The following is a 14,468-nucleotide window of genomic DNA, read 5'->3' on the forward strand; positions in this document are numbered from 1 at the left end:
AATTGAGCTATAATCGACAAGACATTGTATTAGTTTTAGGTATACCATGTAATGATTCGATGTATGTATATATTATAAAATGATCACCACAGTAAGTCCAGTTAATATTTGTCAACATACATTTTTTTCTTGTAATGAAAACATTCAAGATCTACTAGCTACTTTCAAATAATGCAATACAGTGTTATTAACTTTAGTCACCATGCTGTACGTTACATCCTCAGGACTTATTCATTTTATACTTGGAAGTCTTTACCTTTTGACCCCCATCACCTATTAGGGGAGGGGAGAATCCTTGGTCCTATGTGGCAAGCCCTGAGTTTGACTGGAGGTAAGGTTGAGGGAAGAATGAGACAGAAGAGGAGGAGGCCCTGTCCTTGAGAGTTCCCAGTCTGAAGAACAGGAAGAGGTTGTGCTCTGTACTCTGTATCCTGTGCTGTTTTTCCCTCCCTAGCCCCTTTCCCCTCCTTAGGGAGCCCAGTTGGGAATTTCCTATTACACAATCCTGAGTAGGAGGTGGAGTAAGAAGGGAAGCAAAGGCGGGGCGGCTTGAGGGAAAGGCAGAAAGCAGGTCTCTGGGCACCTACAGCCTCAAGTGGGCAGCAGCGGGGCTGGCACAGCAGCGGGGCTGGCACAGCCCTCCTCTACAGAAGACAAGGTGGGGCAGAGGCTGGACACATGAAGTTAGCCTCTGCTTCCCAGCTGGGGTCCTATACCCCCACAAGTATGTCACTTGAAATTCTACCATTAAAACTACCATTAAAAGCTACCTTCATTCCTTTGGATCTTCAATCCAGCAAACAAGTGCCTACTGTGGGGGTGTAAGGTGGTGCTTTGGGGGTCAAAGGGACATGTTGGTTGTCCAGAGCATGTTAAATGTCTCTGGGAGGGAGCAACTTAAGACCACCCTTGTGGGGATAAGTCCATTGGATGTTTCTTCACCCTGGGTTGATGGAAGTGGCAGTGGGGAGAACAGGTAGAGTTCTAAGAGGAAGCTCTTCAGGTACAGGTGAGGAAACAGGATGGTGTTTATAGGATGGGTAGTTATTAGGGAAAGCTTCCAGAAGGAGATACTCTGCAGCTCAGAGGGTCTAAGATTGAAGAGGAAATTGAAGTCTTAGCCCCATAGCTCTTGAACTTCCAGCCGGCCAGAAGCAAAGTGGTGATGATGACAAAGTCTACTCACCTGCCACATCCCAGTCTCAGTTCCACTCTCTCCCACCCTTATCCACCTCCCATAACATGCCCCGGTCCCACCCTGCTGTCAATTCTTCCTGCAATGTGAGCAAATGAATATAATTTATGCCTCCCCATTCTCCAAAGTACCTGTTTTAATGAAAAATTCTGTAAGGTCTGGAGGAATGACCCCAACACTATACAAGATATTCGAACGCAGAGTTTTCCCTCTGGCACCTCATCTTCAAAGTACCCCACATATAGGCAACTTCCAGGGCCATCTACCTTCTTAAGCCTCAATTCCCCAACTAGAAAAACAAGCAGCAAAATCAGGTCATTTTCCAGGTCCCTTCTAACTCTGACATATGAGGTCTTAGCATCTTAAGATTCCACAGCCTCCCATGCTGAGAGCACAGGGCTGGCCAGCTCTTGTTAGGAGGCAGCTAGTCTGTGGTTTGGCACCACTGCCCAGCAGGCATTTATTAAATCAATGGGATGTGGTCCCTGCTGGCCTAGAGAGAGAACATTAAGCTCCAAAAACTTCCTGCAGCAGGCCTCCTTCAGAATGCTACTCAGAGGGGTGAGGAACAAAACCATTCAGGTCCCTGGCGGTGCTCCAAGATCCTGTTCGCTAGTACTTTTGCCCTGTCTGCACGGAGAACCAGTGACTGAAAACATCTGGAAGCCAGCTTAAGACCTGGGCGACTTCTCTCTCCTTCCTCTGGGGGGTGGCAGTTCTTGACCCTGGTAATCCAGATTGACCTTTGCCAGTGCCCCTTCCTATCCAATCTTCTGCACTTCATTGGGCAACAACACTCTAATAAAATCCACATGAATCCAGCTGCTAACAGCTCCTGGAAGGGCCGTATGATCTAACACCTGCCCTGAATTCCTTGAGTCCTAGTAGCAAGGGAAAAGAGGGCTGAGACCCAACTCCTGAGCCTCTGAGTCTTATAGTTGACTTGTGGAGAAAGGGAGTAGGTGGAAAGAGAGAAAAAACAATAATGAGGGCCTGTTAAAGGTTGAGAAAGCAGCTGCAGGCGAGAAGTGCACATGTGCAGTGACAGGGCTGCTGGGTGGCCCAGCAGGGGCTCCCCAAGCCGGGGCCTGCCTGCCTCTTGCCAGTGACCTTAGTCATGCTGACAAGGCCCATGCTGACTCTGGGAGGCAGAACTGGGCCAAGAGGTTGGAGTACACATGTCACTGACCTGGTGGCCCAGGGTTGCCTGTCCTTCTTTTCTCTGTTTCTCTGTGATCTAGGCTATGTCCCAAAGTTCCTTGGGTCTCTAATTATTTTAGAAAATATTTAATGAGCACCCACAATATATGTTCCTGGTGCCAGGAGAGATACATTAGTGACTAGAACAGATCCCATTCCTGTGTTCCAGTTCCACTCACTTGTACATCCTGTCCGACTACAGGTCACAAAGTCTCAGGTACACTGGAAAGGGTGGGGTGAGAGGGCTTGGAGTTCCAGAGGCAGGAGAATGACCCTGGCAGTTTTGGGTCTCTCCTATTCTGACTCCCCTGCCTCCCTTAGCTTCTCTGGAGTACCATGTGTGGACACAGGATTCCCTCTGGCTAAGGTCAGTGCTCCATTCACTTTAGCATTCTTGTCCCCAAGGGCAAGGGTCCAAGAAATAAATACAACAGGTTAGAAGAACAGATCTCTGCTTGAAATTTATTAAGTACAAGGATGCACTTATTGGCCTTTTTTTTAAACTCCTCCTTTGCCTTTCTTTCTACCCAGCTAAGATTTTTGCTTGCTCTCCTCTGAGAGTCCTCAGCTTATTTTACTAACCGATCTACTCTTTGCTATGATGAGTCAAAGACTAGAACAACCTTCCCTGGAGCTGAAGGTGGGTTCATTTCAGAAGGCCCTCAAGGATCCTACTGAGGCAAATTACTCTGTTTCAGGCAGCTCAGGCCACTGTGGAGCAGAGAAATTGGTGTCCTTCTTGGAGTGCTGCCTTCATTTCCGTGAACTGAGCCAACTGGCAGGCCTCATCCAGCCCCAGCCAGCGGTAAGCTTGGTGTTCATGGGAGAGGCGGATCTCCACGTCGTAGTCCTTCACCTCCGCCAGCCAGAAGATGACTGTTTTAGGCTTCTTCCTGGCCACATAATTGAGCTCCTTTCTGAACCCCTCAATAATGGTCAGCTGGCTTGCTTTTAGGCCTGCTTCCTCCTGAGTCTCCCGCAAGGCTGTTTCCAATTCACTTTCTCCTGGTTCCACATGGCCTGGTTAGGAGAAAAGGAGAGGAGGATCAGATAATCTTCAAAAAAGCTGAATTTTCCAGGTTAGATGATTTAAAGATGGGATCTTTGGTGACTTTTCTAGCTGTTGCTAGGCTAAAGAGAGCCTAGAGAGTGGCAACATCCTAACATACCTAGGAATGGAGTGCAGGGCAGATATGGAGTGTCTGGCTCTGTGGTGTCTAGGAAACTCCTCCTCCCCACCCCATCTTTTCTGCAGAGAGTGAAACAGACCATGTGTTTGGCAAGTCTGGTCTAGAATACTGCTCTTTGATGGTGAGAGAGATGGCCCCCCTCAGACTTTTGCTTTCCTGCTCTTTGGAACTCTCCTCATCCCATATCTTCAGGGAGACCTTTCCCTTGGAGACCTTCAAGTGATTTTCCCAAGGAGAAGCAGTCCCTTCTTGGCAGATGGGAGCTGGCTGAAGAGGGAGCACTTTGCCTACAATCCACAGTAAGGACTTAACACTGTCTACAGTTGGTCTCTGAAGTCCCAGGGCCAACAGACAGGCTCAAAACCATGCACTGCAGCACCAGCAGCTGTTTCCAAGTAGCTATCAAGGCTCTTCCAAATTGTTTTCATCTTTCTAACTGAGCAAGACCAGATTCCAGTTTCACAGGGAAAGTCCTGATGGGAACTTAGACTAAGGACAAGCTGAGAAAAAGTTCTAAGAGAATTTGTTGGCAAGACCCAAAACTAAGCAGACAGCTGCCAAGAAACTGTTGTAGGAGAACCTGAAGCTCTGCAGACTGAAGCAGCCCTCAGCTCTGCCTCTAGGCCCTCCCTGCACATTCTCAGCTTGCCCAGAGGAGCCAAGAAGGACTGGGAGGGGTCTGGCAGCCTCTGTCAACACATGGCTCCAGCAAGTTGCTGGAGGCCTCCTGGTTCAGAAGCTCATGGAGAGCAGGAATTCTTAGCTGTCCCCTTCTTGGTTTGGAGATGGGGCTATATCTTAGCCCTCCTCCTTCCCAGGGGTCTTCATAGCAGTGCCCTGAGTCAGCTGCTGCTGCACAGCTCTGAAAGAAAGCAATCAGCAGTTTGGACTTAAAAATCCATTCTAGCTCATGGCTTCTGGAGAATTTTCTCCATATAGCACCTCATATAGCCATGTACAAAAAGACGGGTAGGTAATGCATCAAGGGAAGAAGGCAGGAGGGATGCTGGTGGTGACAGAGATGACTGATCCGGGATGTCACCTTCCTTTAGAAGTATATGGGGGTCTCTGAGCATACCCTTCCCAACATCATCTATTCAGCATTCTTCCCATCAATATTAATAGGGTAACTTCTCCCTCAGGCCCAAGCAGGAAAAAATTCTGAAGAGTCCTTTGAAATCTTTCAGAGAGAGGTACCATGCAGTGTGACTTAGGTGGTCAGGAGATAAGTGTGAATGAATATTCCTATTCATAGTATTTATGGCACTTCTGTCCCTTTTTTTCACCTTGTTTTTTCCCTAGTGAAACTCAAATGTGCAAATTTTATTTCCTGTTCTCATTTCCTTGTCTTCCTCCACCTCTGGATTCTTGTTCATCCCTCCCCCACCCCACCCCCTTCTGAAGTCCTGATCCTTTCTGTCTGGGAACTGTTCACTCTGGGCTCCTGACCTGTAGCCCAGTAATGACTTGACCGCGAGGACCCCAATGCCCAGCCTAGTGTCTTTTTCTCTCCTAGCTGTTTATCACAGAGACTGGCACTCTGTTGAACTCTCTTCTCTCTCTTCTCTCTTCTCTCTCACACACACACACACACACACACACCCAGGTGATGCTTCTGTCCTGAGATTCAGTCACAGAGTTCCATTTCCACCTCTGCTCTGGCCTGGCATGGAGACCTTGAATGTAGAAAGGATCAAGTGCTCCTACCTACCCTACCTCCTGCTGCATAGTCACTGGGAAGCAAGACTTGTGGGGGGCCTGGCAGGGTGGATTTCTGAGTAACGCTTAGCATCTCCCCAAAAGCCAGCACCTCTGGCCTTGTACCTTTAGGAGGAGTCCAGTGATGAATGCCATCTGATGCCTGCAGCAGTAGAAACTCAATTGCAGTGTTGTCCACCTTGGGGATGAGGCGTCTTCGGAAGATGATCAAGCCACATGCTCTCAGGGCCATGGTCTGTCTGTGGATTTAATAAAGATGTGGGACATTGGGAAGTTACACAAAGCAGTACTATCCACACTGGGGGACAACACTCTGGTGCTGGGGTATAGCATAGACCCAGCTAAAAGGGACTTCAGCACCTACAGAAAAGGCAGCATGTCAAGGGCCAATCTGAGAAAGGCCTGTGTGTGTAACTGTGAGACCCTGTCCCCACTGTCAGCGTGGCTCAATTCCAACTCTTCCAGGTCTCTCTGCTAAAACACAGGGCTAATGAGTGTGTGCTAAGAGACTGGAGATCCTTGGAAGCAAACTCACTGAAACTGGGGAGATGCTGGGAATGGGAGAGAGGCAGTACATTATTACTGAATCTACAATCTCATTTCCCTTGGCCTCCAGCCTGAGTCTCTGGAGCAAAGAGACCTGTAAATGTGATATCTGATGGCTCAGAGGAGTCACTTAGGAAGAGTAGTTTGGTGTACTAAATACTTTTGTTTTTGATTTTTTTAGTCTTTTATCCATATTTTAGAATGTTATACATTCACACGGTTCAAAATTCAAAGTTCAAAAGGGCACACATAATAGAAAGTCTCTTTCCCGCTTCATCAGAGACAAACTAGCATAGTGGTCAAGAGTGTGAATCTGGAGGCTGGGTTCAAGTTCTGGTTCTGCCACTGTGTGATTAGTTCCTAAGCTTCAGTTTCCTCATCTGTAAGACAGGATAATAACGATTCTACCACAAAGGGTTGCTGTGAGGATGTACATGACTTCTCTAAAGTGCTGAGAACAGTGCCTGACATATAAACAGATTTCAATATGCATATAAAAATGTCTGGAAGGATACACAGCATTAATAGTTCTCAAGAATGAGATTATGGGGAGACCTTCATTTTCTATTCCATATATTTCTGTACTGTTTGGAAATTTACAGAAGGCATTTATTAATTTTATAATAAAAAACACAATAAAGACTAAAGATTTTTAGTCTTTTCCACTTCATGTAGTCTTTTTTCCATTAAAAAAAAAAAGTCAACAACAACAACAACAAAACACAGAATGGAAGAAGAGTAGAAATACCTGAAGTGAAAAAAGATTCATCATCTGAAGGGGGACATGTAATCAAGGTAACAAAAATATGGAAGCTCTTTCGCGTAAGGCCCTGCTAAAGAAAAATTTGTCATTTGTTCATTCAACAAATATTTATTGAACACCTACTACGTACTAAGTGATGTTCTAGGCCTTTGCTCTCATCTCATGCAGTTTATATTCCAGTGGGAGAGGCATATTTTAATTAAATAATTAAGCAAATTAAAAAATAATTGGCAATAGGTATGTGCTATAAAGGAAAAATGTGTCATGGGTAACCTGACATTATCGAAGGGACCAAGGAAGGATTCTTGAAAGAAGGGATGTTTGAGCAGAGATATAAAGGATGAGTAAAAGGTAAACTGGCAAAGGGAAAGGGGTGAGAAGTGTGCTTCAGGTGTTGGGAACAGCATGGGCAAAGGTCCTGAGATAGGATTGCAGAACTGAAAGAAAGCCAGGTATCTCAAATGCAATGAAGGCCTGGGACGGCGGCTCACACAGGAAGAGGCCAGTCAGCAGGGCCTCACTTGCAAGATTCCAGCACCAAAAAAAGAGCTGGTACTCATGGATAGCAGAACTGATGCAGAGAGGGTGGCTGGGGTAGGAGCTGATGGTCCCTTGTTGATTATTAATCAAAATGAGCTTGCATCTATCAAAGACATAAAAATCAGACCCAAACTGAAACCTCTTCCAGGGCAATTCTCAGGACTGACAACAGATGGTAATATCTAAGGCAGGGTTCTCCAACCCACAGGCTGTGGACCAGTAACGGTCCTGTCCTGTTAGGAACACAGCAGGAGGTGAGTGGCAGACAAGCTGGCGAAGCTTCATCTGTATTTGCAGCCACTCTCCCGCACCAGCATCACCGCCTCAGCTCCACCTCAGATCATCAGACATTAGATTCTCATAGGAGCACTGGTCCCTGGTGCCAAAAAGGTTGGAGACTGCTGTTCTAGGGAATAGTGGTTCCTTACCAAAAAAACATACAGAACACTGTGACCTTTCCAAACCTTTCTAAACCTGTAGTGAGAGTTTTAACGATTGGAAATCATCTCAAAATGGGTTTTTGAAATGGTCTGTGCTCTCATATACTGTTGGTGGGAGAGTAAATTAGTATATACCTGTAGGAGGGCAATTTGGTTATAATTATAAAAAAAACATAGCACATTCTCTTAGATCCAGCAATTCCATTTCTAGGCACTAAACCATACGGAAATATACATTTAAGATGCACTCAAAAGGATGTTCATCATAACCTTGTTTGCAATATCGGATAAAAGGCAAAAACAAATATCCATCAGTATGGGAATAGTTAAATATAGTACAGTAGCCTATATTATAGAATATTATGAAGCCATAAAAAATGACATAGAGCCAAATGTGCTGCTTGTAAAAAGATTTTCAGACATACTAAGTAAAAAAAGTATGGTTTAGAAAAGTATGTATACTGCGATCCCATTTGAGTTTAAAAATTCATATGTAAAGTGGTAGCAGGTTTTTATTAAACATTGTGTTCTATTTCCCTGGCCTCCCTATTTATGCTGAGAACTTTACCCATTCTGGAAGCCAGAAAGAAGCACCCTGTTACCACAAAACTGGTGAACAAAGATTTCAAATTATTGATTCCAGGTTTAGGTGGAAATGGGTACCTGATCCCATGTCCCTACCCACCCACCGCCTGCACCTCATCAAGATGCTCAGAAAGTTTTAGCAAGTTATAACTAACTGTAGGGCATCTTACCCCTGCCCCAGGAGGAATCCTGCAATTAATGATAGAACCCCTAGATAAGCTTAGGGATCCAAGACTAGAGGGCACAGTGCCCTGACAGGAATCCCCAGAGCATTCCTCCACACCACTGCCATCACCAATACAGCATAGGGAAACAAAGATACCTGCATGAGGGAGCCAAGAAAGACAGGCTTGGGGTGGCCATGTAGAGCCAATGGGGAGAGGGGAGCAGGCCAATGTTTTCCTATGGGGAAGGGACTTAGGGTAATGACAAGGGCACGCCCTAGCAAAAATGTATCTCAGTAGATACCAATGAGCAATGGTTCACCTCAATAGGATCGAAAGAGCTAGGATCAAGAGCTAGGAGCAGATGTTTTCTTCCTACCTATGCTCTAGAACCATGGACAGGACAGTTGTTCTAGAAAGGAAGAACTCCTTTTTGCCCTTTCAATTGCTTTTTGCCCTTTCAATTAAGCCAGCTCTTCTCTAGAATTTTTCCCTCCCTCCCCATATGGGTAACCTCCTGCTCATCATTTCAGAAGCAGCTCAGATATAACCTCTTCTGTGAAGCCTTCTGGCTTCTAATCACTCCACCTTCTGGGCATTTCACATGGCTTGAATAAACTACTATAGGGTTTGATGAGAGAAGCCAAAAACTATGAGTAAAAGAATTAAGGATTTAGTATAAGAATTAGACCTTGTGCAGTTATGGAAGTTGAGGGAGAAATCCATGCAACTCTCTTGCCTCTGTGTCTGTTTTTGGGCCTGAAGTCTTTATAGGCTAGCAAGGCCAGCAGTTGGGAAGGAAAGCTGGTTGTGAAGTAGAGGAGAGTAAGGGAAATTGGAACCTGTGAGAACAAATGAGAACCTATGAGTTCTGAAACTCATGAGGACAATCTGAAACCTGTGACTTCCTTTCACCGTCTCCAAGCTCACTGATGCAGTGACTTGCAGGAGAAGCTGAAGCCCTTTGCCAGAGAGCTGAATGTACACTTGGCCCAGGACTCAGAGTAGCTGAAGGGGATTCAGCAGGAGTTGGGGAGCTGTAGGCCTCGGTGCTATCCTGCACCAGCAAGGTGAGCCAGCAGATCAGTGTTAAAAGGTATGTACTTCCACCATGCCTGGTATTCTGCTCTGTCTTTAACTTGATTTCAGCTTTCCAAATCTCGAATAAAATTTTCTTGAGGTCAATTCTAACCTGGAACCATATAGGAAGGTAATCCTGATCCCAGCTTAGATAAGTGGACACAGTACAAAGCCACTGCAAGCACACACACCTAGTATAGTAAATCTCTGTACCTCTGGCAGGGAAGAGCCTGACCATAAGCTCTGTCTCCTTGGAACTCAGCACAGCAGCTCTCGACAGATGTTCATTGACTCAATAGAACTCTCTTTCCACCCCTCACTCAAACAAATGCTCAGGGTAAGTTCTGGGAATTTGGGAAATAGCCCAGTGTTTTCCTAAAGAGTGCCATTTACATAAAAGTCAATGGAGCTATTGTTGGAAGTTTTCTGGTTTTCTGGAGGCCACGGAGCCTAAACAGTCCTGGGGTTTGAAAGGAGCCAGCACTCTGAGACTGCTTGCTGGATGGCATGCAAGCCTGCCTGCATCCCTCTCTCTCTCCCTCTCCCTTCTTCCCTCCACACCCCCCCCCCAGACACGCACTTTTCACACGCACACACACACATAGACTCTAAATGGATTAAAACCTCAAGAGGTTAAAAAACACAGCATCCAATATGCAAATATGCCTGCAGCCAGGATTGCAGAGGTAAGAACGCCAGGCTGACAGCAGGCAATTCACACTTCAGGAAAGTGGCGGAAGTGCCTTAGGTGGTTAAAAAAAACCTCAACAACAATAATGACAGAAAACCCTCAATGTCATCAGAAGGTTCCAGAAGGTAAGGAAAAGTGCTCTTGTCTTTATATACACAATTCCTTCACAGCCTAGGAGGTTTAGGATTTAGGTGCCAAAAAATAATTCACAGATAAGTAGCTATACTGATGTGTTATATTCTAATATTTTCATCAAATCAGAGTGCTATTGCAAGCATAGCTCAACCCCAAAAGCCCTCAAATATACCTTTAAATACAGAAAGAGCTCCCCAAATCCTCCCCCAACTTGTACCTCGTTGTCAAAAATCCCTTTAGCAAAAACAGTGTTTCTTGCCACCATCTTATCAATTAAGCATTGACACTATGCCAGGTACACTGTGCCATGTATCTTTTTAAATGCTCAAGAAAACTCTTTGTGATAAGTATTATTATCTTCATTTTAAGATGAGGAAATTGAGATTCAAAAAGATTAAAATACTTGCCCAAAGGTATAGTTGGTCTGTGAATGGCGAGATTTGAATCCAAGTAAGCCCAACATCAAAGACTATACTCTTTTCCGTTATTCAGCTCTCCTTACCATGATATAGCAGGGCTTGCAGCACAAATGGCCCTGAGAGAGAGATGTACAAATGATTTAAAAAATTACTTTCAGTTTCCAAATTTCCAGTCTTTGATCTATTACTCATATGGAGAATTTTAAAGATCTCTGGCTAGAATCCTTTCCACAGAACAGGTTTTAGTTGGAGTGTGGTGTAGATGAAGAACCTGGTACCCAAAGACAACGCTGGAGAGGTAAAGTGTAGCCTTAGGCCCCTAAACTTTGCCTTTGCCTCTCTGATAAGGATTTCTATGCCTCCTCTGCTTATTTTACCTAGGAAATAGGAACCTAAAACCCATGTTTGAAACTATACCTAGTAGCCTGGGGGGTTCCCAAGTACCAAGTGCTGGGAACAGCCTTCATGCTAGCCTTGGACAAGCACTTAAGCACCTAACTTAGGGTGCTGGAGTCCAGGAAATTTGCCCAGGCTACTCCACTGTAAGGAGGGCCAACTCCGCCAGCCCACAAGCAATTCTTTCCCTTACTTCCCACATCATAATGATCTTTTCTTAATCTCTAACGCCCTTCTTCCCTTTCAAAGGAGTGGACAGAAATGGGCTGCCCATCCATGAATAAAGGCCTTTTCACAACAACAACAAAAACAGAAAGAAAAGGAAAAAAAGCCCCAATGACTAAATTGAGACAAAGAAAATGTTCCCTCAACTGTACCATTCCCTGGACATCTGCCATTTTCTTTTCTCACAGAGACCAAGCTGCTGAGTCATCTTGCTATCTTTGCTATTTGGCTGAGGAAGGAAACAGGAGATTTCACCTGTAATAACATGAATATCAGCTTCTAGGATGAAGCCAAAGTCAGACAAGTTGGGACAAAAATCATTCCTAGTGAAGGGGATCTGTAAAGTGGCCTATTAGTGCCATCTACTGTACAATTCTGGAAAGCAAACATGGAGAATTCTAAAATTAAGAGACTGAAGGGATTCATTTACTCATCTTAAATTTGTTGAGTGTGTCCCATGTGACAGGCAGTGTGACAGGATTGAAGAGTAGATATGAAGCTGAATACTACAAAGCCCCTGCTTTCTAGAGGTTCAAAGCTAGTGAAAGTGGAAGATATTTAAACAGACAAGTTACCAGAGTGTTTGTGCATCATAGGGGTATGTATAAGATAGAAAGGTAGCAAAGAAAAAAGAGCGATTGTCTTTAGGTCAAAGGGGTTCCCCATAAGGATTTTGAAGGATGGCTAGAAGTTGACTAGCAGAATAAAGGTGGATGCAAGGGGCACTTCAGGCAAAGGAGGAGTGTGGGCAAAGACCCTCAAGCAGAAGATGACAGTTCATTACTAAATAGTTTAGTTTATATTCTGTAGGCAATAAGGAGCCTTTGACTGGTTTTAGGCAGGGCTGTATTATGATCAGATCGACATTTTACAAAGACATTCTGGAAGCAAAATAGGTGCAGAGTGAATGTGAACAGGGGTCTCCAACCTCTGGGCCACGGACTGGCACTGGCCTGTGACCTGTTAGGAGCCACATAGCAGGAGGTGAGCGGCAGGCTAGTGAGCAAAGCTTCATCTATATTTGCAGTTGCTAGTAACACCACCTCAGCTCCGCCTCAGATCATCAGTCATTAGATTCTCATAGAAGCACCAGTCCCTGGTGCCAAAAAGGTTGGGGACCACTGAATTAGAAGGAAAGACTGGAGGCGAGGAAACCAAACAGTTACAAGACTATTGCCAACAGTCCAGATGACAATGAGAAAGGAGAGGAAGGGATGCATTTGAGAGATATCGCGAAGAGAAAATCAACACTATGTTTCATTGTCCAAGGGAGAGAAAGAGAAAGGTGTTTGGCTTGGGTGACTAGGTAGAAGAGAAGTAGGTGAAATAGAAAATACTATATAAGCTAATGATTTGTTTGGGACAAGCTGAACTTGAAGTGTTATAGATTAACCACAAGGTAAATGGTCATATGCGTCTAGAGTTCAGTGATCATCTGATCCCCATCTCTTCATTTCCCAAGGTGGAAATTTCCATTAGAGAAAAATTTTGTTGTCACTGTAGGTACCTCTGCAGCCCACCTCCCTCTATTTGGGTAAGTCTGCCCATGCACCTGGTGTTCCAAGCATTTTCATCTTCTTTCAGTCAGAAACAGTATGGCATAACACAGAAAAGCATGGTGAGCTTTGCAGTGAGAAAGACATAGCTAGCTCCCTAATTTAACAGTTGTTACTTTGAGCATAAATAGTTGTCTAAGCTTCATTTTCCTCATTTATAAAATGAGGATAACTCCTACTTTTCATAGTTGTGGCATTTAAAACAATGTATACAGTGGTCTGACATATCAGAAGTACTGAATATATGAGTCGCTCTTATCCCTTATAATAAAAGTTAATCAGAGAGCTTATTTATGTTGTTTTAATGGCATGTTTTAGCATTTGTTTATAGCTGAATCAAGAATATTTTTTCATATTTTCTGCAAAAGTGCTGGCAAATACACTGTTCATCACACCATGTATATTCCTTATGTATAAGGTCCCATAAGATAAAGTCCTTTTAATATAGGTACTAGGAAGAAATTTCACTCTTGTGAAGAATGGATTGTTTAATTATTAGTTCTTTAACTGACAAGTTTTTAGCTAAAGTAGGTACTCAATTACAGTAAGTCTATTGACCTGTTGGCTAGTATATTTGCTTGTTTCTAATATGAAGTTAATAGCTACCATTTTTTGAGGAGTTACTACTTGCCAGGCATTGTGCCAAGTGTTTGACCTTCGTTATTTCATTTTCACAACCCTCTGAGACATTACCACCATTTTTCACAAGAGGCAAAAGGAAACTGGTTCAGAGATGTCTAAGTAGTAACTCAAAAACAGGTATACCTGACTCCCAACATCATTGTTCTTAGCCTCAACTTTATTTTTTAGCATTTTACATTTAGCTATTTGATTGCATTTAATTTACTTATATATTTTAAATACAATAACAAATACACAGGGCCCAAACCAGGCCAGAACAAAGAAAAAGTTGTTTTAGGTGGTAGCACTCTTGTGTGACTTTCTTTACTTCTATAATTGCCACGATATTATTCATTCGATACACGAAGCAGTTAGAAAGTATAAAATCTCTTTTGGAAAGTAAGCAGATTTTAACAACAGGTGAAAACCGAGGCGCAGGAAGGGGAAATTATGGCGCTCGGACCGCTAGGTCCTAAACCCGGGAACTAAGGGATTCCGAAGATCCACTCCATTACCACTCGCACGGGGGCAAGCAAGGCTCAACAGGCACTGAACTCTCCCTTCTCTCGGTGCACATGGGAAAACCGACATCCTGCGAGCTGAGGATGGCTTGCCACGCCTCGCTGACAGGTAGGCGGAGGGCGCTCCCACCTTTGACCCTGCAGCGACGCGAGATTAGTCAGCTGCAGACTCTCATCGCTCAGAGGCTCAGCTCCTAGCAGAGAACCACCAGGTGGCCTACTGTAAGGTTACTCACCTGAACCAGAGGTAGGCAAGAGGCGGCCCTTTGACGGAGATACTGTACGTTGACCAAACCGGAGAGCGCGATTGCGCTTTGGGCGACCAATAGTATGAAGGAGAAGGATCCTCGACCTGCCTCAAAGGTGCCACTCTCTCACTTAGAACATCGCGAGATCTTCACTCAAGCCGAACGATTGGTTGAAAGATGGAAATTGAGAGTTGCGCCTACTGTCTCCTCGGATCTCTGATTAGTCTTCTAGAG

General features: G+C 44.5%; 1 protein-coding gene across 2 annotated transcripts; it reads right to left on the reverse strand.

Moving 5' to 3' along the window:
- Positions 1–2,830: 2,830 nt before the first annotated feature.
- On the reverse strand, positions 2,831–14,458 carry NUDT2 (nudix hydrolase 2). 2 transcript variants are annotated; one of them, XM_039875547.1, is made up of 4 exons: positions 14,223–14,458; positions 10,656–10,783; positions 5,410–5,543; positions 2,831–3,415 (listed from the first exon to the last, which is right to left on the reverse strand). In XM_039875547.1, exons 2-4 carry the CDS (start codon positions 10,709–10,711, stop codon positions 3,099–3,101), a joined length of 507 nt encoding a protein of 168 aa, XP_039731481.1. In that variant the 5' UTR covers positions 10,712–10,783; positions 14,223–14,458; the 3' UTR covers positions 2,831–3,098. The 2 variants fall into 2 exon arrangements, with proteins under 2 accessions (XP_039731481.1, XP_039731482.1); XM_039875548.1 differs by lacking the exon at positions 10,656–10,783 and having other exon boundaries at positions 14,223–14,395.
- Between the last annotated feature and the right edge of the window lie 10 nt (positions 14,459–14,468).

This window comes from Pteropus medius, unplaced genomic scaffold, assembly GCF_902729225.1.
Source record: "Pteropus medius unplaced genomic scaffold, Ma_sr-lr_union100, whole genome shotgun sequence".
NCBI lineage: Eukaryota > Metazoa > Chordata > Mammalia > Chiroptera > Pteropodidae > Pteropus > Pteropus medius.